Genomic DNA, 27,337 nt, shown 5'->3' on the forward strand with positions numbered 1-27,337 from the left:
TTCATGCCACTGCCGTTACACATTTGGCCCATCCATGCCATTATTGACTAACGGCAGTGGCATGGATGGGCCAAATAGAAATTGAGCTGTTAGTCAATAATGGCATGGATGAGCCAAATGTGTAACGACAATGGCATGAAATGAGCATTTTTTTAACGAACGGCATGAATAGACCATTTCTGAAAGTTGAGTGGCATTTTTATGCCTTTTCCGTTGCTTAAATATGTTGAAAGTCCCAAAGATAATTTTGCAGAATAAATTCTTTCATGGCCTGCCTCGTGTTCTGAGGGAATAAAATAGGAAATTTTAATACGTGATCTGTCATAGGGATGTTGGCCTTTCAATACTCTCTATCCAGCTTTAATTGACACAATTAAACTAATATATATATATATATATATATATATATATATATATATATATGTATATGTATATATATATATATATATGTATATGTATTTTTTTTTTCAAATATCAGAAGTTTTGATATCAAAACAGTCCGACTGACAAGTAAAATGGGAAGATATGAGTATTGAAAACACAACTACTTGACGGAAACAACTGCACTTAATATTATTACCATCAAAGGACCATTTCAATATACAAAGATAAACCACCGTGAATCTGTAGCTCAAGAATTTGCAGGTCCAATTAATAAGTAAATCCCAGAAAAAGACGAGGCATAAATCATTTACAAGTGCAAGATACATTACACAAAATTGAATCATATGTACTTGTTTGCCCATATATGGTATTCGACAAAAACAATAGAACCACATGGGCAAACTTCTCCACTATATTCAATTCACATTGAAAAAGGAATACCATCCACATCCAAGCTTAGACTAATATTCATTCCCCTCTTCCAGCCCAACCCTCATGATCTTTCGACAAATTAAACTAATAGGATATACAATTTACAACTAATGGCGAAGCTCAACCAAGCTTTCGTTGAAGCATAAGAAAATAAATGAAGTCGCTGCATGATTAGAGGAGCAGAAGAAACACTCAAAGCTGCAACTATCCCGGGCCTCTATATGATGATCTCGAAGGAGGTCTATTCAAGTCTGATGCTGGAGCCGGTTGCTCAGATTCTTCCAGTATTTGTACCTCCTGGACAGAGATAGTTAAAAACTGAGATTTCACACCCCAACAGAAAGTTTGGAAAAGATGTAAAAGGCATATGAATGTTCAAAAGAAAAGGTTAAAATATCAAAAGCAGTTAGCTCACGCCATGGTTCATCTTCACACCGGTCATTGTTATAAGTCAATGCAAAAACCAGAACAGATTATCATTTCGAGTCCAACATGTCGTAATAGCCTACAAAGTCCCCATGATTTTATCGACATCTCAACCGAAAGACCTACGTATTAAGGTCAAAATTGGCATCCAACTGAAAAAATGGAAATGCCAGTGTATATGCTTTATTGGTTTATTGCTCTCCCATCCTGAACTATTCCATCCTTATCATTGTCTCATTCATGAATTAGATTCTTTCTTGATAAAAAATGAATAGAATAACAGAACAAACTCATGTATCCCAAGTTTGTCTTTGAGGACTATATGAAACTGCACAGAGACCTCGTATTCCAGGCTAATGACTCCAGGTCAGAACCAAATAAGGCAACAGAAACCAGTGTCAACTGTTTCAAATCGCGTCAGACAATTTTAATGTAGTTTAACATCTGTAAACTATTTGTTTTGTCTGAATGGTTGATTAATGCCTATGAGTGATTCTGAAAGATACTAATTTGTTTTCTGGGATTGGTTTGTAATTTATAAACAATTTGATGTAGTCATGTCTGATACTGCTTTTCTACTTGATATATCAAGCACTTAGTGTTCTACCAACTGTGGTATGCTTGAATTAGTTTTAAGAATTTAAATATTTCAAATGTTTTTCTAATTTCCAGAATTTTGTGAAATCTATATATTAGGTAAAGCATCTTAATGCAGGACTCAAAAAGATTAGTCTGCACTGGTGTAAGCACATTAATGCAGGACTCAAATTGTATAAGCAAATTAAGAAGATGGTATGAAGCACAGCAAACCTTCGTTGATGAAGTAGAACTAAAACATGAGAGTGTCTGTTTCTTAAAACAGATTCAGCGATGTTGATGCTGAATCTGCATAAAGTGCTGCAGTCTCGAAGAAAAATTTATTCCATTATGCATATCATGAGAACTTTCATTCAGGTTGCCATCCTCAGGAAAATGTGATCCACCTTCCCCATGATTATTTTGAGAACAAGGACTCCCAGATGAAGTTCGTCTTAATTGTTCTTCATTAAAGGAGTATGAAGGCACAGTTTTCAACCTAGTACGAAGAATCTTGAATGCTGCACTTTGCTGCACAAAATTGACAAAAAATGTTTTAGATTAGACAAACAAAATCACACGCATATAAACCATGGGATGTCCAAGAGTAGTTCTGGATATTTAGCATGCAACAGTAATCAGCATGCTCTCACAGCACACACCATGTCAGATAGTTAAGTAGGAATGACGATGACAAGCAAAAAGAAAGGACATGTCTGCTATACATCTACAAGTGACTTTCATTAGCACTTCTCGAATTCAGATCGTGCTCAGATAGGAGAATTAATCGGCATCATTACCTGGGGTAGCAGCATCAGTAGACCATACAAGGCTTTTAACAACGATATGTATCTTCCAGGTTCAAGAAGCTGCAAGGAAATAACCATTAAGATGCTCCAAAAATAGTTTTTAAGAAAAAAGACAATTAACTTGTACATAACATCACGAACAAGAACATGAGTTTGATCCAATTAACTCTAGCTTCTATATAACCAAAGACCACTAAAAAAAGAGTTACACCTGTTACAACATGAGTTTTCAACTCCAATTTGTTCTTTCTTTTTTCTTGTTCATTTGCCAGGCAGGTAAATTTTTGCAAGTCTTTTGAACACTTTAAAAAGTACTTCTCGGAACCAAAAACGAATGTAATGCACTTAATCCTAAAGGCTAACAGAAAAAAAGTGTATTTTCTTTTTTCCTCAATCCCAATTGCTCATCATCTATCACAAAAAAATTTGCCAGAGCACCACTACTATGATTGTACCAAATAAAGGTAACAACTCATGCATCTTGAAATGGGTAAAAGAGAAATAGGTTGACAAGAAATGGAAATTGGGTCTAACTCAACTCCAACAGCTAGCTCATGAAGTAACGATTTTCCAAGACCATATAAGGAGACAACAACCCATTTCCTCAACCTATTTGGGACAATATAACAACCCCACTTCCTCCTCCCTGGCACGCCCAGGCTTGGTTAACTTGAGCGTGATAACATGACATAGGGACCCAACATTTGGTACCAAGAACAAGAATGGGTCTAGTCAGAAAAGTAACTTGAAGTACTAACTACTTCTGGTGATCGGAGACAACAGAAAATTGGATGGGTTGCCTCGGAATGAGTAGGCAGCCCTTAAGGAGAAGAGATCAGCCTTTGAAGATGCCCGGAAAAGCCTTCATGCGCCTGCACATTGACCTGACGCACTTGCTGGAGCAAGACCTTCAGGTGGATCCGCAAGCGATGGAGTCTGACGGAGCAATTCGCTAGGTTTTGCTCATCAGAGGGTGACGAAACTTGTGGCTTTAGAAATGTTCTACGTTTAGAAATGAATCCGATGTTCTACGTTTAGAACTCAATAAAAGGAGAAATACTTCAAAATACCTGCAGTCTGAGGTAAGCAAAGGTCGGGGTCTCCAGAAGGTGGATCAATTTGTCTAGTTGGACTAAGAACTTGGCATTGATGTCTTCCTCGACCAAAGATTGGATAACAGAACTTGCATGCTGATATGCCTGTAATGCAATCCAAAAAAAGACCCACATTGATATAGTGCAATATAAAACGAGCAACGGCTTGATAGAGCCATGAGAGAAAATGCAGTCTTACCTGAACTAACAGGCAAAGGCTTATTATTGCCATCGGTGAATGGCACCATGATGCATACAAAGAAAGAAATAAGTCTTTCTCAGCAGCATTGATTAGCGATTGTTTAAGAAGATTTCGGAGGTGGGACAACTCGGATGAAGTAAGTAAAATCAAATTTAAGGCCTGAAACAAAAAAGAAGCACACACAGGTTATGGAAATTTACAGCGTTAAAACATATATCAATTCTGAGACACACTGTCAAGTCAAAAGACTGAGCTGGACAGTTCTTTGATACCAATAATTATTACTCCCTCTGTTCTATTTTATTTGACAATCTTTTCTTTTTAGTTTGTTCCCAAAAAAATGACACCTTTCTATATTTAGAAACACTTTAATTTCAAACTTTTATTTTACCCATAATGTCGTGATTTTATAGCCTCATAAATGCCAGGTTCACATAAAATGAAACGGAGGGAGTAATAGTTAAGTCAAACAAAGCCTAATATCTCTCTGTCATTGCATTATTTCAAATCATTTAAAGGGCATAGTCAGTCTCATGTGAAATGATTAGAATAAAACCTGAACCATGATAGATGCAAACTCCAAATCTGATTCCCCTTCAAGTATTGTGGACAGTTCAAGATAAACTCTTTTAGCATCCAGAAGTACACATAGCCGACGAACTATTAAAGCTCCACGTCTGAAAGGAAATTAAAACACTAAGATCGGATAGAATACAGCAAACATAGACACATTAAAAGCTGAACAAACAATACTTACTTCTCCAGGAGAGAGTAATCAAGCTGAAAGTTGTGAACTAGGAAAACAACAAGCTGGCGGAAGTGTTGTGGATCTTCAGCTATGCATGCATGCACCTCAAGCACCAAAAGCACTACCTGGCAGAAAATTACGAGAAAATTTTGATGGAATCAGTTTGAAGGATGTGCAGGTCCATACAGAGATGATATGCTTGGCAAACTCGGCAGAAAAACTCTTCAGAATTTTTTCCCATACACAAGAAAAAGACTCATTAGATAGAAACTTTACCAATCCGGAAAAAAAAGGGAGAATAGAGGTTTAAACCCACCGACCAAAAAGGAGGAGCAAAAGAAAAACTGAAACAGGATAGATGACAGTTTATTTCAATCTATAGCTTATTTGGTCAAGTAAAGGTCTTTATACTTAAAGCTCAAAAATGTTCTTCATTGATTTTGATAAGTCAAAAAGTTCCAGCAACATCAATCAGAAGTAACTGAAGTCAATTCCAAACATAACCATTTAAACACCCACGAACAAGCGGAAGATGACCATTCATCAAAATCTTTCTTTTTCTCTGAGAATAAAAGTTGAGTTAGGTAAGGAAAAAGGTCCAAAGAGAATCCTCTATCAAATAAGTAGCCTACTATCTTTAATCATGCTCATTTATTTCTGAGTCTATTTCGGAGTCCACATGAAGAATATTTAGAGTCAAGAATGATTATACTTGCATTCATTCCCAGGATCGTAATGGAACGGAACACAGACACAAAATCCAAATTTTACATAGTTCAAAAAGCCATAGTCCAGTTAGACCATCAGCAAATGGTCTAGTTATCATGCAAAGAAGCAAACAGTTACAAATCCAGAATGTTCTAAAATTCCATCAAACATGGGTTCGAGGAAATCAAGAAACTAGGATGACTACAATGGCAATAATCTCAAAGATCAAAAAAATGAGAAAAGAACAATTAGTTGGTGCTACATGGTAAGGAAAGGAAGTTGTACAGCTAAACTTTGCAGGGGAACTATGCCAGAGGAACCAAAGTGCCATAGCCCATATACACAAGTCAAAATAAAGACTCAAAAGCTAATAAATGGCTCATAGAATCCCTAAAGAAACACAGCCTGCTGCCACAAAAAGCTGAAAGACATGGATATATCTGTTGGTCCAATCAACAAAAGTGCAGCTATACATAATTGTTTCAAGCAGAACGACATTTGGACAATTAGGGTTAAATCAGTGAGGCATCAAATTTAAGTATAGTAGCGGAAAATACCTCGTCGGAGGGATCTGAGAGTGCCTTCAAAAGAGTGTCGAGGACATCATTCAGAAAAACTAAGACCTGTTCCCCCAAGAATAAATAGAAAAAATGAAAAAATGAGATGGTCAGTCATCCTTCCAAAGTTAAGAAACCAAATAAATGTAAATCATGGCAGCAAATATTGATTGACTGATTATACGTGTTCTTCTCCAAATCTGAGTAATGAACTTAACCCATATTGGACATAATATATTACTTCTAAAAGCAGGACTAAACATGAAAATGATATTCCGAATTTGTAATATTTACTCCAAATCCATGAGGCAACAACTTTATGTGATAATAATATTCTAAGCAATGAGCACACTGGTATACCTCAAAATGTACATGTATACAAAATATTATCAGCTACTAATGACGAGCTTTTACTTGAACAGAATAAGACATTAACAGATGAAAATATGATACAAAACAACCATATAGAGAATGTTGATCTGTGCGCAAGAAACCTAGTGTAGGAGATACTGTGGCTCTGGAACAATTGCACCTCCACACCTACGTATTTGTGCCAGATATAATAGATACATATCATATTTGTCTAATATTGAATAATATCCAACTTAAAGACTTGTAATCCTCTTACACTGTAACTCTGACAATCTAACATAAAAGAACCTGATATCCCAAGTTCAAATCCCAGCTATAAGTTTCAAAGTAAGCACAATGTGCTCCAAACTTGGTGAGTAGGTCTATTTGCAACCTATGCTTGAGGGTTGTAGTAGCAACTAGACCCCCTTATGGATTATTCAAAGTGCACAAATTAATCTGAACCATTGTCATCTAGAAAAATTCTAACAAGAACCATAAAAAGCAAGGAACAGAGGCTTCTCCTCCTAAGTCATAGCACGGCCACTCCAACATTACGTAGGCAGATCCAGGATTTAAAGTTTATGGGTTTGGAATGGTACTGAACTCATAGATCATGTGAATTACTGGGTTCAGAATTTAATATTTGTACATGTTTAGTAGATTTCTTAACTCATATACAGTTGTTTGAGCCAAAGTTACTGGGTTCAACTGAACCCGCATATTGTGCACTTGCCCCTACCGATTGATTCAATTTGCCTGAATAAACATGTTGTTAAACAAAGGAATTGTAGGTTCAATGATGATGAGCGTTCTCTTGTAGAAATATCATGATATTATTCATTAAACAAGCATCTACCAAAACACGAACTAGCAAGGCTCCTAATAATCCTTTACCTTTAGGGACCATTTGGTTCACGGGGAATAGGTGGGTTATCCCATTATAAATTTTGGGATTAAATTATCCTGTGTTTGGTTGGAGGTATTAGCTAAAACCAATATTATGTTTGTAACAAAATCTTGGTATAACTTATTGCATATAGAAGGCGGGATTGGTTATCCAGGTTATAATCCTGGTTATAATCCTAAAGCTATAATCCTACAATATATTTGAACCAAACGACCCCGTAGTATGTAGTTCAGTATGCTCTTAGTACCTCTTCATCACACAACATAAACAAAACTTCACTGTCTATACATAGGTAAAATAGCCTTAGTACACACTCAAACAAGTTTCAAATTACATAACCTTCAAGTTGGTGAGAGAACGTGGTCATCAAGCAAAACAATAAAGGAGACCATGATCCAAGTGCTTGTCTTTACCTCTGACCGATGTCTATTTAGCAGGGTTGACATCCAGTGTAATGCTTCAATACGTGTTGCCTCCCGTTCACTTGACAACTGCCTGATAAACAGAATACATAAAGGTAACCATAAATTTCGAATTGCATGCATTATGCAAACCATTTTAGTCAACAACAGTGAATATCAACATCTCAAAACTTCTGTGAACTCATTAAATACCAGATTGCCCTATATAAGTAACTTCATACCTCCTAGCAATGGAGAGAATTGCTCCTACATCAAATCCCTCAGCTGGGTCGGCCTTGATTCCTCGAAGTTCTTCATTCGTTTCACGTGCAACCTAAAGGCCAGAACAACAGAAGATAAAAGTGAAAAACAAAGAAAAACAAGGAACACAAAGAAGCAAGAACAATGAAGAGAAGGCGGGACTAGAAGGCGATAAATTCAAGTACCAAAATAAAAGAGGCTTCCACTTACGACTCTTATTTTCTCTTCTTTATCAGATATACAAGGCAAAATAGCACCCAGAATGTCAGCATAATAAGGGACAAGTTGGTCTTCACCCAGTTTCACAAACTCATTTATCTGCAGAGCAAATAGTCTGGTTAAATTGATTGACAAAATAAACCAATTGGATTAGCTAACACCAATGAAACCCAAGCCAGGGCAGATAGAATTCCCGTCAATAGACGGCGAAGCATTCAATTACATGATGCACAAGCAATTACAGATGTCAGGGTCCTTACCCAAGTGACAGCAGTCAGCCGCGTAAATTCATCCTGTGAACCTGATCTTTGAACCAGTATCTCAGCCATGCGACCATAATCTACAGACTTCAAGATCAGCATTGTTCAAGTTAGAAGAGTTACAAAAAAGATTTCCTTTCAACAAATTATATATGTTTAATTTCTTATTTTTGTTTCTGATTTTTTAGGGGAAAAAATATAATCTTATTTGGAAAGGTTGACAAAAATAAAACCGGAGGAAAAGATACCTATATTGCATACAGATAGAGATCCATTACACAAGTACTCCAAAAAAAACTAATACAGCGAGCCATATCTGAAACTAGACATACCAATACCCACATATCTCTCACTTAACACCTCAACAATGCTGTTAGGAGAAAGAAAATCGCAAGTTATGATTTTCTTTTTTCTTTTTTTCAGGAATCTCACCACTCCGTCATTAGAAAGCTTAACATACCATGCATGAAAGAAATCTTACTGGAGAGTTCTTAATCTCTTGTAGAAACTCTGAAAGTGCAGAATCAGCTTGTTTCCGTATTTCATGGCTGGAATCACTCAACATATTAAACAATCCTGCAGTTTATCATGTCAAATAAGACTAACATGCGGAAACAGAACATTCAACAGCACATCTAGAACTTTTGAGCTCAAAACACAAGCACTTACCATCAAGAAAATCAGGAAGAAAACCGAGCATATCAATATCCGGAACACTGTCTAGAACCGTGATCCAACCGACGAGAAACTGGCGGACATAAGGGTTGAGGACATTCATTCTCTCTCTCAATAATGGAATAAATTCTTCAATGCTGAGTAAGAAGCATTATGTACCATTAAATCTATTAAATAATACTTCATCAAACTGACAACTCAAATTGACCCCAAGTATGAAGATATCACTAGTAGAAAACACACCTAAATTGATCGCTCTCCGTGACAATGTCCTGCATCCCAAAAAAGTTGCAAAACAATGTTACCATTTAAGATTGATCAATCAGAATAACTATTTGCCAAAAAGGAGAGGGGTAATCCCATATCACCAACATCCAGGGCTCCACCAAAATGTATTTGTGGATAACGAGAACATAAAAAAGAAGGGGAAAAATAGAGAAAGAGAGATCTTTTAACTGTAACAGAATACCAGCAATAACCCCTCCTGATAACCACAAATACTCTGACTGAATACCAGCAATAATCCCTCCTGATAACCACAAATACTCTGACTTTGTCTTTATTCTATTCTCCTCTTTATTGTAGTTCACTTAACAAGTCAATTTCATTATCTTTCTAAACAATATCCCATTACTCCTTCCTTCTACGATCAGTACCTTACAATTTAGAAGCGAAATAAAACATTTAAGAGTGCAAGAAAGCTTGTTTTACCTTCACAAGCCTATCTAAAAGATGAGCAGCACTCTGCACATTGGCATCTGAATCGGCTGAAAGCTTACATAAAGCATCAAAAATCTGATTGAAGAACACAATGAAATCTCCTCGCACAACCTACAGAAGTCACATGGGTAAAGTCCAAAAACCAAGATAAAAAGCAAAATCTTTTTTTTTTTTGAGATGGTAACATAAGATAAAAAGAAAATCTTAGCACAAGCTCTTTTATAAGCCTCACCTTTGCAATGTTATAGAGAGCTTCACATGCATAATATCGAACTCTGCTATCTTGATCCGAGAAAGAATTCAAGACTGATGGCACAATTTGCTGAAACATCGCATCCGGAGGGTAAGTAAATTGCATAAAGAGAAAAGTAGACTACTCTACTCAGCAGTATAGCCCAAAAATACAATCATTAAACTCCCAAAGCGATACATATAGAAACACCTGTATGTCAATGAAGTAGCCATTGTAGCAAAAACCAATTTGGAAGCATGCATCAGATAAATAATAAAATTACATTGTGAAAGTGTTCATTCCTTCTTTTGTACGCAGCAAACAATTGGAGTTTCATCAACAAGGGCCTGAGCAGCTGAACCTCAAGTTTTTCTCATTTCAGGTAAAGGAATAGCTGACCTATTTATCCAGGACAAAAAGGCTTAACTCTCTTATCTCACACAGACACCTCTTTATCATAGACCATTGTCACAGACACTTACAAGTTACCTCTCTTTCATGAATTCATACTTGCAGAAATAAATATATAGCGGAGAAAAATGTAAAATTCTGTCTGTTTTGTACTTCACACTGTACACTCTTGGTACCGTTTATTTTAAATGAAATTTTACTTTACTGATCAAAGAGAAAATGAGAGACGGTTATAATGAACAATAAGGTAAGTGGTTTAGGTGTAAGAATCTAGAAGCACACAATCAAAGCTTGATGACCAAATGGTTATGGAGATTTATCAATGATGACTCAACTTTATGGAGACGTATAGTGCAGCAGAAATATGGGGAATCTAGCAAAGGTGTGCAAAGAGAGTTCACTACTCCAGTGGTGTGGCGTTTAATTAAAATAGGAAGCTTTGCCAGATTTTGAAACAAAATTGCAGCTAGAAGTTGGAGATGGTAGGAAGATAATTTTTGGCAAGATTCATGGCTAGGCCACTCCCCTTCCTCGTCTCTGGGTTCCTAAGTATCCACTGTAAGCCTCTCCTCGTTTGACCAGACCTATCTTAGTGCATGGCTTTTGATCATTCATGAAACATTTTGCTTATTAATCAAGGGAATAGAAGTCATGGTCAAAATAGAATATTTTAACTGCACGAATGGAAAAAAGGTTCTCTATCTATTTGTGAATGGATGTAGCACTAGCACTTTTTTATAGGTCTCTCAAACTTATATGGTGTATCCACATCCCATAATAATTTTTCTCTTTAACTAATATAGTAAATTTTTCATAGAAATCATTAAGAAAAATATGAATATTCTCTAGAAATAACAGTGTGCTCATCAGATATAGACAAAGGGACCAAGACCGTCAAACTTTCCGATTGCTAAATCATGGCACTCAAAACATACAGTCAATCTCTCATATTTGCACAAAATTGATAGGAAGTTTTCAGATTTCATCACACTACCTCAAGGTGCTGTGCTGCTTCTGAAGTCAAGCCAACTGTCGCGGCAGCCAATCCGATCAACCCTCCCTAAACACAAAACCGAACACGGAAGACAAATGACCAACTCACTTTACAAACTAAATGAAGACAAGTTAGACAAGTGCCTCTGATATGACGGCAAATCCTTTCCATAGAAAATGTTTTATTTTCAGCAAATCATTTGACAGTGATTTGATTCGAACAAGAGCATGATTGTGTATATAGTGGCATGAGTTGGAGAGTAGTCCTGGTTTTAACAACAATATCCAATTTTTGCTTGAAAAAGTGGTGGAATAAGAGTTGAGCCATTTGTAAAAAATGATTTACACCCATGCAATAAAAGTCATTTTTTTCCTTTTGGCAGATAATATGCTCCAAATCATTTTCCACACTTTTAGGTAACCAAACATTGGAAAATCATTTAATCAAGAAAAATAATCTCCAGGAAAAACATTTTTTGCATCATACAAAACAAATTAAGAATAAAAGTCAGACTCACTTTCCGGTTATTAGCTTGAGGCGAGTAGGTATATTCTTGTGTCAACAAATTGATTACCGCTGTAATCTTGTCATGATCACCCGCTACAGCCAATTGCTTAACAATCCCTTCCAACTACACATAAATGCCAAAAGAAGAACAAAATCTTGAACAACCAAACAATACCAATATTCCAAGTACAAGGACACAATACAGTAACATCAAACTATGCATGAATTAAAAACTAGTTAAGTAGGCCATATCAATTCTCAATATTCCAAACACAGAAGAACATAGGATTTAAGTTATACACATTAACAGTGCAATGAACTTTGTTACTTTTCATCTGTTCTAGGTGACCAATCAATGCTACTCCCTCTATATCCCAATTTACTGTGATATTAACTGTTTCGAAAAGAAATGCACATTTTTATATTTAGAAATAATTTAACATTAAACTTTCTAATGAGATGATTATAGCCAAAAAGTATACCTCTAAAGCAGCATTCTTGCGCTTCTCATAGAGCTTATCAGAAAGGTTACGAAGAACAGCTGAAGGAATCACATAAAGGGCTTCCATAGCACCAACAATCCCCTAACAACTCAAACCCAAAACCCTTTTTTTTTTCTCTTTAGCAATTTATATGTACAAAACAATACTCATATTTGGATGTCATATATATAAGGTAAATATGGAGAAGAAAAAAGGAAAGAGAATATACACTAATCCATCTTTAAAACCCAAAATTTAATTTGAAGAGTTTTATTTTGTCTTTTCGTTTTTGTTTGTTTTAAATAATGTTGTTGGGGTAATAAAGTCTAAGCAGTTCATAAACAAGAAATTTTCTTTTCTGTTTTTCTCATTGGTCAATTGGAGTGATTACTCTAGAACAACAAAAATAAGTACAGAGATCATTTTTGTTGTTTTTCTCTAAAAATCATATTCAATGTGTTCCAACTTCCACCTACACTTGATTTTCCTCACTCAAACTAATGTGAAGTCCTTCAATTAAAAAAAACAGCTCCGTGCACTAAGTTCCCGCTATGCGCAGAATTTGAAAAACGGTCAGTAAAAGTCCTTCAATTTAACTACCAAAAAGATAGTGCTTCAATCCATTGAAATATATTAAAGAGTTACTAGTTTTTACTCTTCTAATAGGTCACTCGTTCCTCACTTAAATTTTTATATTTAAAGATTGAAATTTTTTTTTTTTTTTGTATTTGAGATACTTTTTACTTTTAAAATTCTAATAGGTAGAGGATTAAGTGATACTACTTTACTAGTAGATTGATCATTTACATCTTTTATGCAAAGTACGATTTTTGTTTCCTTTTTTCTTAAATTTCCAGCAAAATTAAGGGAAAAAAGTAATGAACGTATCCACAGATAGTTTAGAATATATATTTTATCCCTCTAAATCTTACTTTTATAAAATATATCAAGTCCTAAAAATCTTTGAACTTGTTAGACACATATAATACAAAGTGTGTCATCTTTTTTATGGATATTATTGGAAAATATATCTACAAAACTTGAAAACACAATAAATAATAATATTATGCTGATATAATGAACAATTGCTAAGTGGGTAAGGGTACAATTCGCTTATGGATAAGGTAATACAAAAATACAGTTAGTTGTCAATTATAATATTGTATACCCTTAATGACGAGTATTTACTGGTAAGAATATTATATAGACTATAGTACAAGAATGGCATAGAAATAGTAATTTTATTGGCCAAATTATGTATGAAAAATCAAATACAAGTATATTACTTTAATTGGTAGGTCCCGTGTATCAAGACTCTTTGCACTTTCTGGACGCTTTTTCTACTTTCTGTTTTTTGTTAGGTTGAGAATGACATGTATCTACCTTATCTTGTGTTTTTTCCTTCTGATCTCCTTTTTTCCTAATATAAGAATTATTTGTCAAAAACATTAATATTTCTTCTCATCAAAGCATTTTCTCTATTTTTCCTTTTATTTACGTGATGATAGAATTTTTACAATTATATGCCGGATATAAAAGTGTGATGACCCGATAGGTCATCTTATGATTTAAAACTAAATTCTGTTTTCTGAGGCCTTTAAAACCTCATTTTATCCCTCCTCGATTGCATGCGCAGTCTGCGCGTGTTTCCGAAGAGCTTTTATATTGAAAGTTGATGAAAATAATAATTTTTGCCTTTAAAAGTTGATTTAGTTGACTTCGGTCAACGTTTTGAGTAAACGGATCCGGACTTGTATTTTGAGAGTCCCGGTGGGTCTGTATCGAAATATGGGATCTGGGCATATGCTCGGAATCGGATTCGGAGGTCCCTAGCCCGAGTTATGAATTTTTGTTAAAAATTATAAGTCTGAAAATTTAATGGTTTTTAAGAAAGTGTCAATGTTTGATCTTGTTGGTATCGGTTCCGTATTTTGGTTTCGGAGCCCGGTACAGGTTCAATATAATATTTAAGTCATGTTTGTGAAATTTGGTGAGAAACGGAGTTTGGTGACGTGATTCGGACGTCCGGTTGAGAAAATAAGAATTTCAAAATGTTCTTGAGAATTTCATTTGATTTGGTACTAAATTCGTAGTTCTAGGTGTTATTTTGGCAATTTGATCGCGCGAGCAAGTTCGTATAATATTTTAAACTTGTGTGCATGTTTGGTTTGGAGCCCCGAGGGCTCAGGTGAGTTTTGGATAGGCTACGGGGTGGTTTGAACTTGGAATGTTGGTATAAGTGATCTTGTTGCAGGCCTCTGATCTCGCATTTGCGAGATCAAATATCGCAATTGCGAACTCTGCAGGTTCCACATTTGTGAGTGTCTCATCACAAATGCGAAGAGTAGCTGGGCCAGGCATTTCTCGCAATTGCGAGGAATTCTTCGCATTTGCGAAGTAAAGTTGGGAGGGGCAGGGCGATCTTTTAGTCGCATTGCGAAGATTCAAGTTCGCAATTGCGAACTTATCTTCGCAATTACGAAAGCAGCAAAGGTGTGAAGGACCTCGCATTTGCGAGGTCCGTATTTGCGGAGCTCAGGTCGCAAATGCAACGTCTGCAGCTATGTAAAAGGGACTTAGGCGGGATTTTTCATTCATTCTTCAAATTTTCAAAACCTAAAACACAAGAGGCGATTTTCCAAAGACCATTTCTTTCCCAAATCATAGGTAAGTGATTCTAAACTAGTTTCTTTCAATCTTTCACTTCATTTTAAAGGATTTCAACCTGGTATCTATGTTTTTCATGGTGGAATTGGAATTTTTGGGTAGAAACTAGGGACATCGAAATTTGGGGATTTAGACCTCAAATTGAGGTTGGATTCCAAAACCAATTACATATCCGGGCTCGGGGGTGAATGAGTAATCGGATTTTGGTCCGAATCCGGTTTGGACCAAGCGGGCCCGGGTGTTGACTTTTGTTGACTTTTTCAAAAATGGCCTAAATTGAATTCCTTACAATCATGAGTAGTTCCTAAGGTTTAAATTGAATCGTTTGGTTGGTAATTTTCTAGATTCTATTGGTCTGAAGGCTTGTGTGAAGGGAAAAACGGTGATTGAGCTTTGAGTTTGGCCATTGGAGCGAGGTAAGTGTCGTGGTTAACCCTGGCTTGAGGGATTAGGTATTATTTGCCTATTTGTTACGTGTTTGGATGTTGAGTACAACGTATAGGTGAGGTGACGAGTACCTATGCATTGTTGTCGAGTCATAACATGTGAGTGAGTCTTATTCTTGTAAATGTTGAATTCCTTGATCACATTGTTCATGTTTAGACTAGCTATTCGATGTGTTGAGCAATTTCTTATCGTGTTTTACTGAATTTGGTATTGATTGAGTATTGACTCAAAGTTGAGGTTGGTATTGTGGAGCTAACTGTTAAAGTAAGATTTGTTCTTGATATTCCTATCTTCCCGTTGTTATTGTTCATTTTTTGGTGAGGGAGAGTGTTAAAGCACGAAGGGTGATGACATGCAATATTTTGTGAGTGAGTGATAAAACACGAAGGGTGATGCCGTGCACGGTTCTATCATTTATTATGGTGAGGTTGAGGGTAAAAGCACGAAAGGTGATGCCGTGCACGTTTCTATTATTTTATCTGGTGAGGTTGAGTGTAAAAGCACGAAGGGTGATGTTGTATACATTTTTATTATCTTATCTGGTGAGGTTGAGAGTAAAAGCACGAAGGGTGATGCCGTGCACTTTCTTTTACTGTGTTTATCCGTTTCTATCTGTTTAAGGTATATTAATTGTTCATGTTCTCAGTTCCATTGTAATTCTTTGTCTTGTATTCCCCTCAGCATGTCTCCTTCCCAATACTTCTTGCTTTGTTTCTTCAGTTGCTGTTATTAGTGTATATGTATTGATAAACTGCACAGGTTTATTTGGGAATGTCTTGTCCTAGCCTCGTCACTACTTCGTCGAGGTTAGACTCGACACTTACCAGTACATGGGGTCGGTTGTACTGATACTGCACTCTGCACTTTCTATGCAGATTTTGGTACTAGAGCGTGTTGACCCGAGTTGAGGTGCTGACTTCAATCCCACAGGAGACCCAAGGTAGATCTGCCGGCATTCGCAGACCCTGGAGTCCCCTTCCAGTTATTTCAGTTTACTGTTTCTTTTTACTCGAAAATAGTTGTACTTTCTTTAGGCTAATATTTATAGTGACTCTAGAAGTTCGTGAACTGTGACACCAGATTCTGAGTAGTTATGTATAATTACTTGGGTTATTATAAAATTCTGCACTCCTTTAATCTGTTATGGTTTAATTGTTTTTATTTACTGAGTTGTTTAAGAGTTAGCGTATTAATCTCTAATTTGTTGGCTTGCCTAGCAACTGAAAGGTTAGGCGCCATCACGGTCCAGACGGTGGAAAATTCGGGTCGTGACAAGTTAGTATTAGAGCACTAGGTTGCCTAGGTCTCACAATTCACGAGCAAGCTTAGTAGAGTCTAGAGGATCGGTACGGAGACGTCTGTACTTATCTTCCAGAGGCTGTGGAGTTAGGAATAGTTTCACTTATATTCTTCTCTATCACGATTTTTGTTCTCTCAATGCTAAATAAACTCTTGATGTTTTATACTTCAATACCATACAAGAGGGGGAGGGTGATTTGTGTGGTGACCAATTTTTCGCTTAAGCTGTTTTATGGAAAGACCTGGTTCTTCTAAGTGTTCCTTAACCTACTATTGCAGAAATAATAAATGCGGAAAGTAAAGAACACAAGTATTTTGCGTGGAAAATACCTGGCTCAAAAGGTGAAAAAACCACGATCTACTTTCCAGTAGGATTTTCCCAAACTCTCCACTAAAATCACTAAGCTAAAAACTGCATTTACAATAACTCTTTTGTAAACCTAGGACTAACTCTAATCCCGTTGTAGCACACAGCCTCAACTGTTGCGATAACTTCAAGTTAACTCTAACTTGAAAACTCTGAGTACCTAATACAATTGCTTCTAGATAAAGCTGAAAGGTACAATATGAAAACACCTACTACAATTGAACTACAAAAGACAGACACTTGGAACTGGTTCTTCTATCTGGTTCAAGTAGCTTCAGGTTTGCACGCTTGAATCACACACTAACTGCTTGTAAAATTGCCTTGCTATTTTGCTCTCAATTCACGTTTAACTTCTGCTTATGTGCGTTACATGTAAAAGAGAACAATACTGATATTTATAGAGTTAGTAAATAAAGATTGACTAGAATTCTGATGCTACTCTTCCTTGGTGGAAGTGTTCTAGTTGATCTCAACCTCTAACTCCTTCCCTTTCTTAAACCGTGTTCTCTTTGAGTAAGGAGTCCTTCTCTTTATCCAGTATGAAACATTTTCGATCGGGATCAGGAGATATTACTTCTTTCAAGTTAAGTTTATCTGCTTCACGTGCATCTCACATGCTTAAGTCTGTCCATATCTGTGCTCCACTAGGATGGACCTGGTCCATGTTTGAGTTCCTTTGTCAGTCTTCAAAACCAACCTTTACTTGGGCCAACAAATTCCCCCTTTTTGATGATGACAAACTCTGTGCTTTTCATACACTTAGGCCCTGCCAGAACTCAGCTCAATCATCAATGCAAAGTTAGAAATTTTTCACTTATCATCAAGGACCAGGTTCATTAGGTTATAAACATCACTATTTAGAATATAAAGCACAATATCTTCCCCCTTTTGACATGATCGAAAAGTTGCATAAACAAAGTGTGATTCCCAGATTTTTAAAAATTACTCATGGCCACTGGGGCAACTGCAAATGCATTCATGGATTAATCATTAGTAATCACCTACACATATTCAAACTATCAAGGAAAGATAAACAGTCAACAAGAGCAAAAGCAGCAAACTTCATTGATAGAGAATATGATTCTGCCACAATCCACAAAAAGAAACAAAAATAGTTAAAATATGAGCAAAACAAGAAAAATCCCTAATTTGGGTCACTGAAAGGTCTAGCCAAGGTTTAGGAAATGAAGGATAAGAAAATTAAGGCTTGGAAGAACTGGAGGGTTAGGTTTTGGCTTGGAGAAGGTGCAGCATGTCTTGAAGAATGCCATCATTCTTCTCCTTTTCCTTTGTGAGCTCAGTTCTGAGAGCATCTCTCTCAGATTCAACCTCTACCAACGAGTCTTCAGCCTAGTTATCTTAGCATCCTTTGCCCCGCTCTCCTGCAATAGAGCTCTGACCTTGCTATTGATAGGTGTCTTTTTAGATGAACCAGGTTCATTGGGAATGGCATTGACCTCATAATCACAAGCAATCAGAGTATTGATTCCAAAATGGTCTTTGCTTGTGGCCATCTCCCACTTCTTCAGTGGCACCTTATATTGGGCAAGAACAGTAGTGAGAATGAAACCATAAGGAGTGGCATGGGCCTTGGAGCCATTGATAACCCTATCAAGTAACTTGATCATAAATTCAGGCCAGTTGAACTGCCGCCCACTTTCAAGACACTCCATCAAAACCAAGTCCATGTAGTTGGCAATGTGCCTTCTTTCCTGCCTAGGCAGCACACATTTGTTGACGAATTCAAACAGTACTTTGTGGGATGGCTTCATTCACTCTTATACACAACCTTGGCCTCATTCACTTCTGTAGTATCACAGAACTTCCTAGTAATGGCTAGGGCAGTAGGAAGAGAGTCCAGACTTGGCCATTTTTGCCTAGTATAGTCATCATAACCTTCAGAAGGAATGCCAAGGATTTCACCCAGCTCTTTTACATCAAAAGACACTTGAACCCCTTTCACCTGGCTGGTAACTCTGCCATCCTTGACCTCTGCATTGGCCATGAACTCAATAATCTCATTTCTAGCCAGCCTGCCATCCAACTAAAGGACCATGCCCTTCCACCCCCATCAACTAGTAGAACCATCTCTGGTTCCTCCAAGTCCTTCAAAACTCAGCCCTTCAAGATGGTTCGTTTGCCAAACTTGGCCAGCTTATCTTGTTCATTATCAGATTCACCCTCTTCTTCACCACTCCAATCTTCCTCCTCAGTAATCTTAACTGGCTTTCACAGCAGACCTTGTCGATTTAGCCAAAGAAGAAGGTTCAACAGTCTTGGATACATATGAAGACTTCTTTGAGGAAGTCTTGGTCTTCTTGGGCCTAGGGGTCTGACCTTCCACAGTCACATGTTCACCCTGATGGACCGGGTCCATCTCATCCACATCAACAGCCTCAACAGGCTCTGCCACCTTTGCTTTCCCTTTGTCCATTCCTTTCTTCTTTCTTTCTTCCATAACTTTTTGCAACTCATCCTCACTCTGCTTCAACTTACTTCTTGTGGCCCTTACTTTTGGTAGAGGAATATCAGTAGTAGTTAGAGAAGTAGCCTTCCTTTTCTTGGTGGTTCTTGCAGTGCTAGGAGCTTTTGGTGTTGGAGTTCTCCTTTTCTTGGGGTTATAGCTTGCACCAACCTTCTTCAGAAGATTTGCTAGGGTCTCCTCAATAGATGAACCAGGTTCATCTATATGTGTACTGAGATTGACTAGCCCTTCAGCAACTTCTCCTGAACCACTTCCCCCTGTTTTCTTGCTACTTTCTACCACCTTTTCATGCTCAGCTCCACAGATATCCATTTTAACCGTTTCAGAAGTGGGTGAAGAATCAGCCACTTCTTTCCCTTTTCCCCTCACATCACTGCTCACACCCTCACTCTCTTTTTCTTTTTCTCTTTTATTTTTACCTCCTCTTCTTCTTGACTCAGGCGTTTCCACATCCACAACAGACCCAACCAAAATAAAACAATTCTCCAAATTTTCAGCTAGATCAGAAATTACCTTAGTAGGGGATTTTGCACAGATGTTGCCTGCTCAGAATCAGAAGACCCAGTTCCTTCCCCCTCACTTGCAGATTTGAAAGAATCATCAGAATTTTTGGAATCTTGGACTTGAATAGCCTTTAATTGTGCGTTTAGTTTCCTTGAAAGCGTACATGTAACCACAGTCTTGCGAGCAAGCATCTTTACTCACCTTCTCCTAGGCTGAGGGGTAGTGCTGAGTTGAGGAGTGGTGGAGGTATCGGAGGGGGTAGGTGGTGGAGGTGTGTCGGGGTTATCTTGGGGGTTGGTCATCTTCTCTAAATTCTGGAAGAAAATTTTTGATTTGAGTTTTGGAAGAGAGAAGAGTAGAGAACAGAAATTTTTTTGACGGTTTTGAGAATTATGGGAGTGGCAGTGGTGATGATGATGGATTTTAAAGGGAGAAGGTTAATTAATGTCCAACGATAGCTTTTTGTAGTCAATTAGAAGTCCAATCACTCTAAAATTTCAGGTTGAAAGGGCGGTTAAGCTTCCCTAGATTCTAGGCATTTTTATACGGTGAGGAGTCTAATTGAAATGGAACTGGTTCAAACTCAAAAGGATAGGTTTTGAAGTTTTTGAACATACGTAGGACTCTGCTCATGAATTAAATATTAATATTTCTAATTGTGCAAAGTGTAGAAAACATACCTCGTCATTCAGATGAACCAGGTTCTTCACTAAGAATCCTCTTGATCATGCCTCAATTTTCCAAAATAGATTTCTTTTTGTTAGAGATCAGTGAGTCATATCAACACATGGCACAGGAGTATACTATTTACAATATGAAACTGAGCAAAGATTAATCTAGATATTTACACAAGTTCCAGATTTTCTAACCAAATATTTTTTTTCATTGTGCATTCTGAACTGGCTCCATTAGGTGATCTTGATCATCCCTATTTCTAACCTGTTCCTTTCAAAGCTTTCTCTATACAGTGCTTTTGTAAAGATGTCAATAATCTGCTTATCAGTAGCACAAAATTCTATAGTGATCAGTCCTTTCTCATAGTTGTCCCTTAAGAAATAATGTCTAACATCTATGTGCTTGGTTCTCTTATGATGAACCGGGTTCTTAGTCATACTAATATCACTAGTGTTATCACAAAAAAATAGGGATGCAACCAACTACAATACCAAAATCCATCAACTGTTGTTTGATCCATAGCAATTGAGCACAACAAGAAGCAGCATCAACATACTCAGCTTCAGCAGTAGATAAGGCCATTAAATTTTACTTTTTAGTAGCCCATGACACAAGACATGAACCAAGAAGGTGTGCCATACCTGAGGTGCTCTTCCTGTCCACAAGGAAACCTGCATAGTCAACATCAGCATATCCCACTAGGTTAAAGTTACTACCTTTTGGATACCAAAGGCAAAGGTCGGTAGTGCCTTTCAAGTATCTTAATATTCTCTTGATAATAGTCAAGTGGGTTTCCTTTGGATTTGCTTGAAATCGAGTACAAAGCCCTACACTGAAAACAATGTCAGGCCTGCTAGCAGTAAGATACAAAAGTGATCCAATCATACCCTATACAACTTCTGATCAACAGATGAACCATGTTCATCGATGTCCAATTTTGTAGCAGTTGCAATATGAGTGTCTATTTCTTTTGATTCGTCCATTTTAAACTTCTTAAGCAACTCTTTTGCATATTTCTGCTGATGGATCATGGTTCCATTTGGGTTTTGTTTAATTTTTAAGCCTAAGAAGAAATTAAGCTCACCCATCATATTCATTTCAAATTCGCTCCCCATTAGTTTAGCAAATTCCTTATTTAGTTTTTCAGTGGTTGCCCAAAAAATTATGTCATCAACATATATTTGTACTACTAGAAGATCCTTACCTTTTTCCCTCAAGAATAGAGTGCTATCAATTTTACCACTCTTGTAGCCATGTTCAAGCAGGAATAGTCATTCATACCATGCTCTAGGAGCCTGCTTGAGTCCATAGAGTGCCTTGTCTAGTTTGTATACATAATCCCGACACTCCTTGCTTTCAAACCCTGGAGGTTGTTTGACAAACACTTCTTCCTTTAAGTATCCATTTAGGAAGGCACTCTTGACGTCTATCTGGTGAAGAGTAAATTCCATGTATGCAGCAAAGGCTATGAGGAGTCTTATTGCTTCCAACCTTGCAGCTGGAGCAAAGGTCCCATCATAGTCTATTCCCTCCTCTTGGCTATAACCTTAAACCACCAACCTTGCCTTGTTCCTTGTAACAGTTCCATCTTTATCAAGTTTGTTTCTGAAGACCCATTTAGTGCCGATTACTAATCTGTCATTAGGTCTTGGAACCAGATGCCAAACTTGACTCCTTTCAAACTAATTGAGTTCATCTTGCATTACATTTACCCAGTCTGCATCCTGCAAAGCCTCAGCAATATTTTTAGGTTCAATAAGAGATAGGAAAGCATCAAAAGCACAAAGGTTCTTTAATTGAGATCTAGTTTTAATTCCAAAAGTTGGGTCAGTAATTATGTTCTCAATGGGATGAGAACTTTGATACTTGTAAGGTTTCACAACCAACTGGTTTCTGCTTGATGTTTCTCCCATGTTTTGTTGCTGAGGAATAGACTCATGGACAGGTTCCATTTGGGAATTAGATTTAGTTCTTCTTTGTTCAGTTCCCCCTGTCAGGTTGCCCTGGATGGAAGAACCTGTTCCATCACCCGTTCCTTCTTTCAATGCAACTTCAGCTTGGGCTGTGATTTCATTAAAACCTTTTACCAGCCCAATAGCTTCATCTTCATGTTCCTGTGTCTCAGAAAGAATGTTAGTTTCATCAAAAACTACATGTACACTTTCTTCTAGACACATAGTTCCTTTGTTGTACACTTTATAAGCTTTGCTATGTGAAGAATATCCCAAGAATACTCCCTCATCACTTATGGGATCAAACTTACCTAGGGAGTCCTTTCCATTGTTGTGCACAAAGCACTTGCATCCAAATGTCCTAAGATGGGATATATTTGGTTTTCTCCCTTTAAGTAACTCATAGGGAGTCTTCTCTACAAGAGGTTTAGTCATGCACCTATTAATGATGTAACATGTAGTATTTACAGCTTCTGCCCAGAAGCTATGGGGCAGTTTACTAGAAAGAAGCATGGTCCTAGCCATATCTTCAAGTGTCCTATTCTTTCTTTCAACTACTCCATTTTGTTGTGGAGTCCTAGGGGCTGAAATATTATGATCTATGCCATGCAAATCACAAAATTCAGCAAACTTAGCATTTTCAAATTCAGTTCCATGATCCGACCTAATTGATGGAAGTTGATTACCTAGTTGTTTCTGAGTTTTTCTAACAAAAAAAGTAAACATGTCAAATGCTTCATCCTTAGATGCTAAAAACAATGTCCAAGTAAATCTAGAGTAATCATCAACAAGCACCATCACATATTTTTACCAACTCTGCTTAATGTTCTCATTGGACCACAGAGATCCATATGAACCAGTTCCATCGATCTGGTCGTGATTACCACTTTCTTGCATTTAAAAGAGGATCTTACCTGCTTCCCCCTTGCACAAGCCTCACAAACTTTGTCTTCCTTAAACTTGATGTTAGGCAGCCCTATCACCAGGTCTTTGGAGACTAATTTGTTGAGTTGACTTAGATTTGCATGTCCAAGTCTTTTATGCCAAAGGAGGGGATCATTGTCCAACACACTTAAGCAAGTGAGTTCATTTTCTAAAAGAGTGGACAGATCTACAATGTATATATTGTTTACTCTTTTTCCTGCAAAACAATCTTGTTAGTGGTGAGATTTATCACAAAATATTTGGTAGATGTGAATGCTACCAAGTTACCTCTATCACACAGTTGTGATACACTGATTAGGCTATATTTCAAGCCATCTATCAAGTAGACATTCTCAATGGAGTGTGAGTTTGTCTTACCTACCTTTCCAACCCCAATGATTTCACCTTTCTTACCATTTCCAAAGGAGACATTACCTCCTTTTAGGTCCTCAAGTGAAAGGAACTAGTTCTTACTTCCAGTCATATGCTCTGAGCAGCCACTATCCATGTACCATATTTGGCGGCTCCCCTTCACATGGACCCACAAAAGGAAATCAGGGGTTAGTATTAGGAACCCAAACTAGTTTGGGTCCCTTTCTATAGGCAAAAGGGTGAATTAAATTCTATTTAGACCATCCTGGCAACCTATTTTTCCCTTGAACAAAAGTTTTGTTCTTTTGACTAGCCTTTTCTTTTGCATTGCACTCACTTTTGTAGTGATCAGTCTTACCACAGTGTGTGCAGATTTTGTTCTCAGGAAGTGTGATGTACTTGCTTTTGGGATCCCACTTAGGTGCATGGGTCCCATAGCTAAGTCCCCTCTTATTGCTACCATGGTGTTCTTGTAGCCATGCTAGTGCATCATAGGACTTATTCCATTTACAAGTTCTGTCTAGTTCATGCTTAACCTTACTTAGATCTTCTTTTAGGACTCTTATCTGCTCGTCCTTTTTGTACAACTCATCCTTTATTTTTCCTAGATTTTCTTCTAAGGTGAGATGTGTTTGATCAGCTTTCTTTTTATCTGTTCCTAATTTCAGTTTTAAATTTTCAGATCTAAGCTCTAGCACAGTGGTGTCAAGTTCAAGAACCTGGTTCTTCGACTCAGCATTTTTACTATCACTTTTACTAGCCCTAAGTTCCAGATTTTTGCACTTAGCTTTCAAGATTACACATTCCTTAGACAGTTGTTCCTTTTCATTGTTTATGACCTCAGATTCATCAATGAAATCTAGCAGTAACTCAGATAGACTTTCTTTAGACAAAAATTTAATCTTGTCTTTGAGATGAATTGCACTTACCTTTGATCCCTCATCAGATTCTCCAATGGCCATAAGTGATTATTCATTTCCATCTTCATGTTCTGAATCCTCATCTGAGCTCTCTCCCCAAGCAGCAACCATAGCCTTTGTTGATCTTTTGTTCTTCTTGGGATGAACCTGTTCCTTCTTCCTGTTTCTTCGTTCAGCCCTTTCCTTCTTCCATTCAATTTCCCACTGAGGACATTTTTTGAATATGTGGTCAATCTTACCACATTTGTAGTAGCCCTTGTTAGTCTGTTTTTCAGGGACCCTTGGTTTGTTGTAGGTTGCACCTCTTGAAGAACCCTTTCCTCTCCTTAGATACTTCTTGAAATCCCTCGTGATCATAGCCATTTCATCCTCCTCTAGATCAGCACCTTCAGCGATTCTGAGAGCCAGGCTCCTTTCCTTCATGGGTGCATCCGTCTTCATAGTTTGCCTTCTAAGTTCATAGGAAGTGAGATTTCCAATTAACTCATCCAACTTGAGAGTGACAATGTTCTCTGATTCCTGAATAGCAGTGATTTTGCTTTCCCAAGTAACTGGAAAAACCCTTGTCAAAATTTTCTCAACCTTGTCTTCTTCATGGATAATCCTTCCAAGAGACTTAAGTTCATTTGTTAGTGTTGTGAACCTTGTATATCTCTTGGATGATTTCTCCTTCCTTCATGGTGAAATTCTCATATTGAGAGTACAGCAGTGTTCCTCTTGATCTCTTCACTTATGGAGTTCCTTTGTGAGCCACTTGTAAAGTGTCCCAAATTTCCTTAGCAATAGTACAACTTTCAATTCTACTATAATCGTCTAGACCAAGTCCACACACAAGCCATTTCTTGGCCTTAGCATTCTTTTTCCACTTATTCAAGTCCTCAGCAGTGCAGTCAGCTCTAGTCTTTGGCACATCTACTCCTTCAGCATTCTTCTTCAAGGTAGCCAGGGGACCATCAGTAACAATGTCCCATAGTTCATAATCCTTTCCGGTGATGTGATCTCTCTTCCTGTTTTTTCACCAGGAGTAGTACTGGACATTAAAGAGTGGAGGCCTAGCAGTGGATTGTCCTTCCCAGTTTCCAGGTGGTGCACTCATCTTGATCTGTACCTAAGGTGTTAGCCTCTTCAAGGATAACCTGCTCTGATACCAATTGATGTTTTATACTTCAATACCACACAAGAGGGGGGGGGGGGTGATTTGTATGGTGACCAATTTTTTGCTTAAGCTATTTTATGGAAGGACCTGGTTCTTCTAAGTGTTCATTAACCTACTATTGCAGAAATAGTAAATGCGGAAAGTAAAGAACACAAATATTTTACATGGAAAACACCTGGCTCAAAAGGTAAAAAAACCACGACCTACTTTCTAGTAGGATTTTCCCAAACTCTCCACTAAAATCACTGAGCCAAAAACTGCATTTACAAAAACTCTTTTGTAAACCTAGGACTAACTCTAATCCCATTGTATCACACAGCCTCAACTGTTGCGACAACTTCAAGTTAACCCTAACTTGAAAACTCTGAGTACCTAATACAATTGCTTCTAGATAAAGCTGAAAGGTACAATACGAAAACACCTACTACAATTGAACTAGAATAAAAGACAGACACTTGGAACTGGTTTTTCTATCTCGTTCAAGTAGCTTCAGGTTTGCACGCTTGAATCACACACGAACTGCTTGCAAAATTGCCTTGCTTTTTTGCTCTCAATTCACGTTTAACTTCTGCTTATGTGCATTACCCTTAAAAGTGAACAATATTGATATTTATAGAGTTAGTAAATAGAGATTGACTAGAATTCTTATGCTACTCTTCCTTGGTGGAAGAGTTCTAGTTGATCTCAACCTCTAACTCCTTCCCTTTCTTAAACCGTGTTCTCTTTAAGTAAGGAGTCCTTCTCATTATGCAATATGCAACCTTTTCGATCAGGATCGGGAGATATTACTTCTTTCATGTTAATTTTATCTTCTTCACGTGCATCTCACATGCTAAAGTTTGTCCATATCTGTGCTCCACTAGGATGGACCTGGTCATGTCTGAGTTCTTTTGTCAGTCTTCAAAACCAATCTTTACTTAGGTCAACAACTCTTCTACTCTTGTTCTTTCGCAAATGGCTAGACCAAGCACCGCGTCTTTAGCTGAGCAATAGCCAGAGCCCCCGACAACAGCTTCTACGAGGGGCCGAGGTCGAGGCCGAGGCCGTGCCAAAGGCCGAGGTAAGGGAAGGGCTCAGCCTAGAGCTCGAACAGCAGCACCAGTAGCAGAGCTTCAGGTGAAGTTTGATGATGAGGTTCCAGCCCAAACTGTTCCTGCACGACTAGATAAGGTCCAGAGGGTTTCGTTGCTACCCCCGTGCTTCAGGACGT

The 27,337-nt window shown here is 37.6% G+C and overlaps 1 protein-coding gene across 1 annotated transcript; it reads right to left on the reverse strand.

Moving 5' to 3' along the window:
* Positions 1-659: 659 nt before the first annotated feature.
* Positions 660-12,721, reverse strand: LOC109212249 (protein VAC14 homolog). The gene is made up of 20 exons (XM_019375876.1): positions 12,360-12,721; positions 11,888-12,001; positions 11,371-11,436; positions 9,966-10,055; positions 9,725-9,844; positions 9,257-9,285; positions 9,008-9,150; positions 8,820-8,914; positions 8,339-8,425; positions 8,070-8,177; positions 7,841-7,932; positions 7,611-7,692; positions 5,937-6,002; positions 4,681-4,796; positions 4,480-4,600; positions 3,921-4,082; positions 3,698-3,826; positions 2,619-2,687; positions 2,053-2,349; positions 660-1,113 (listed from the first exon to the last, which is right to left on the reverse strand). The coding sequence occupies exons 1-19, from the start codon at positions 12,444-12,446 to the stop codon at positions 2,107-2,109; spliced, it is 2,019 nt and encodes a 672-aa protein (XP_019231421.1). The 5' UTR covers positions 12,447-12,721; the 3' UTR covers positions 660-1,113; positions 2,053-2,106.
* Positions 12,722-27,337: the final 14,616 nt, after the last annotated feature.

Source organism: Nicotiana attenuata, unplaced genomic scaffold, assembly GCF_001879085.1.
Source record: "Nicotiana attenuata strain UT unplaced genomic scaffold, NIATTr2, whole genome shotgun sequence".
Taxonomy (NCBI): Eukaryota; Viridiplantae; Streptophyta; class Magnoliopsida; order Solanales; family Solanaceae; genus Nicotiana; species Nicotiana attenuata.

What these genes read in the sequence shown, in the direction of transcription:
- LOC109212249 (XM_019375876.1), bottom strand. Translation starts at nt 12,446, where the DNA reads ATGGAAGCCCTTTATGTGATTCCTTCAGCTGTTCTTCGTAACCTTTCT. An exon ending in TCTCAGATCCCTCCGACGAG is followed by an intron (nt 4,797 to 5,936) that starts GTATTTTCCGCT and finishes ATTTTCTGCCAG; the next exon opens with GTAGTGCTTTTGGTGCTTGA. An exon ending in TTGCTTACCTCAGACTGCAG is followed by an intron (nt 2,688 to 3,697) that starts GTATTTTGAAGT and finishes ATTTCCTTGCAG; the next exon opens with CTTCTTGAACCTGGAAGATA.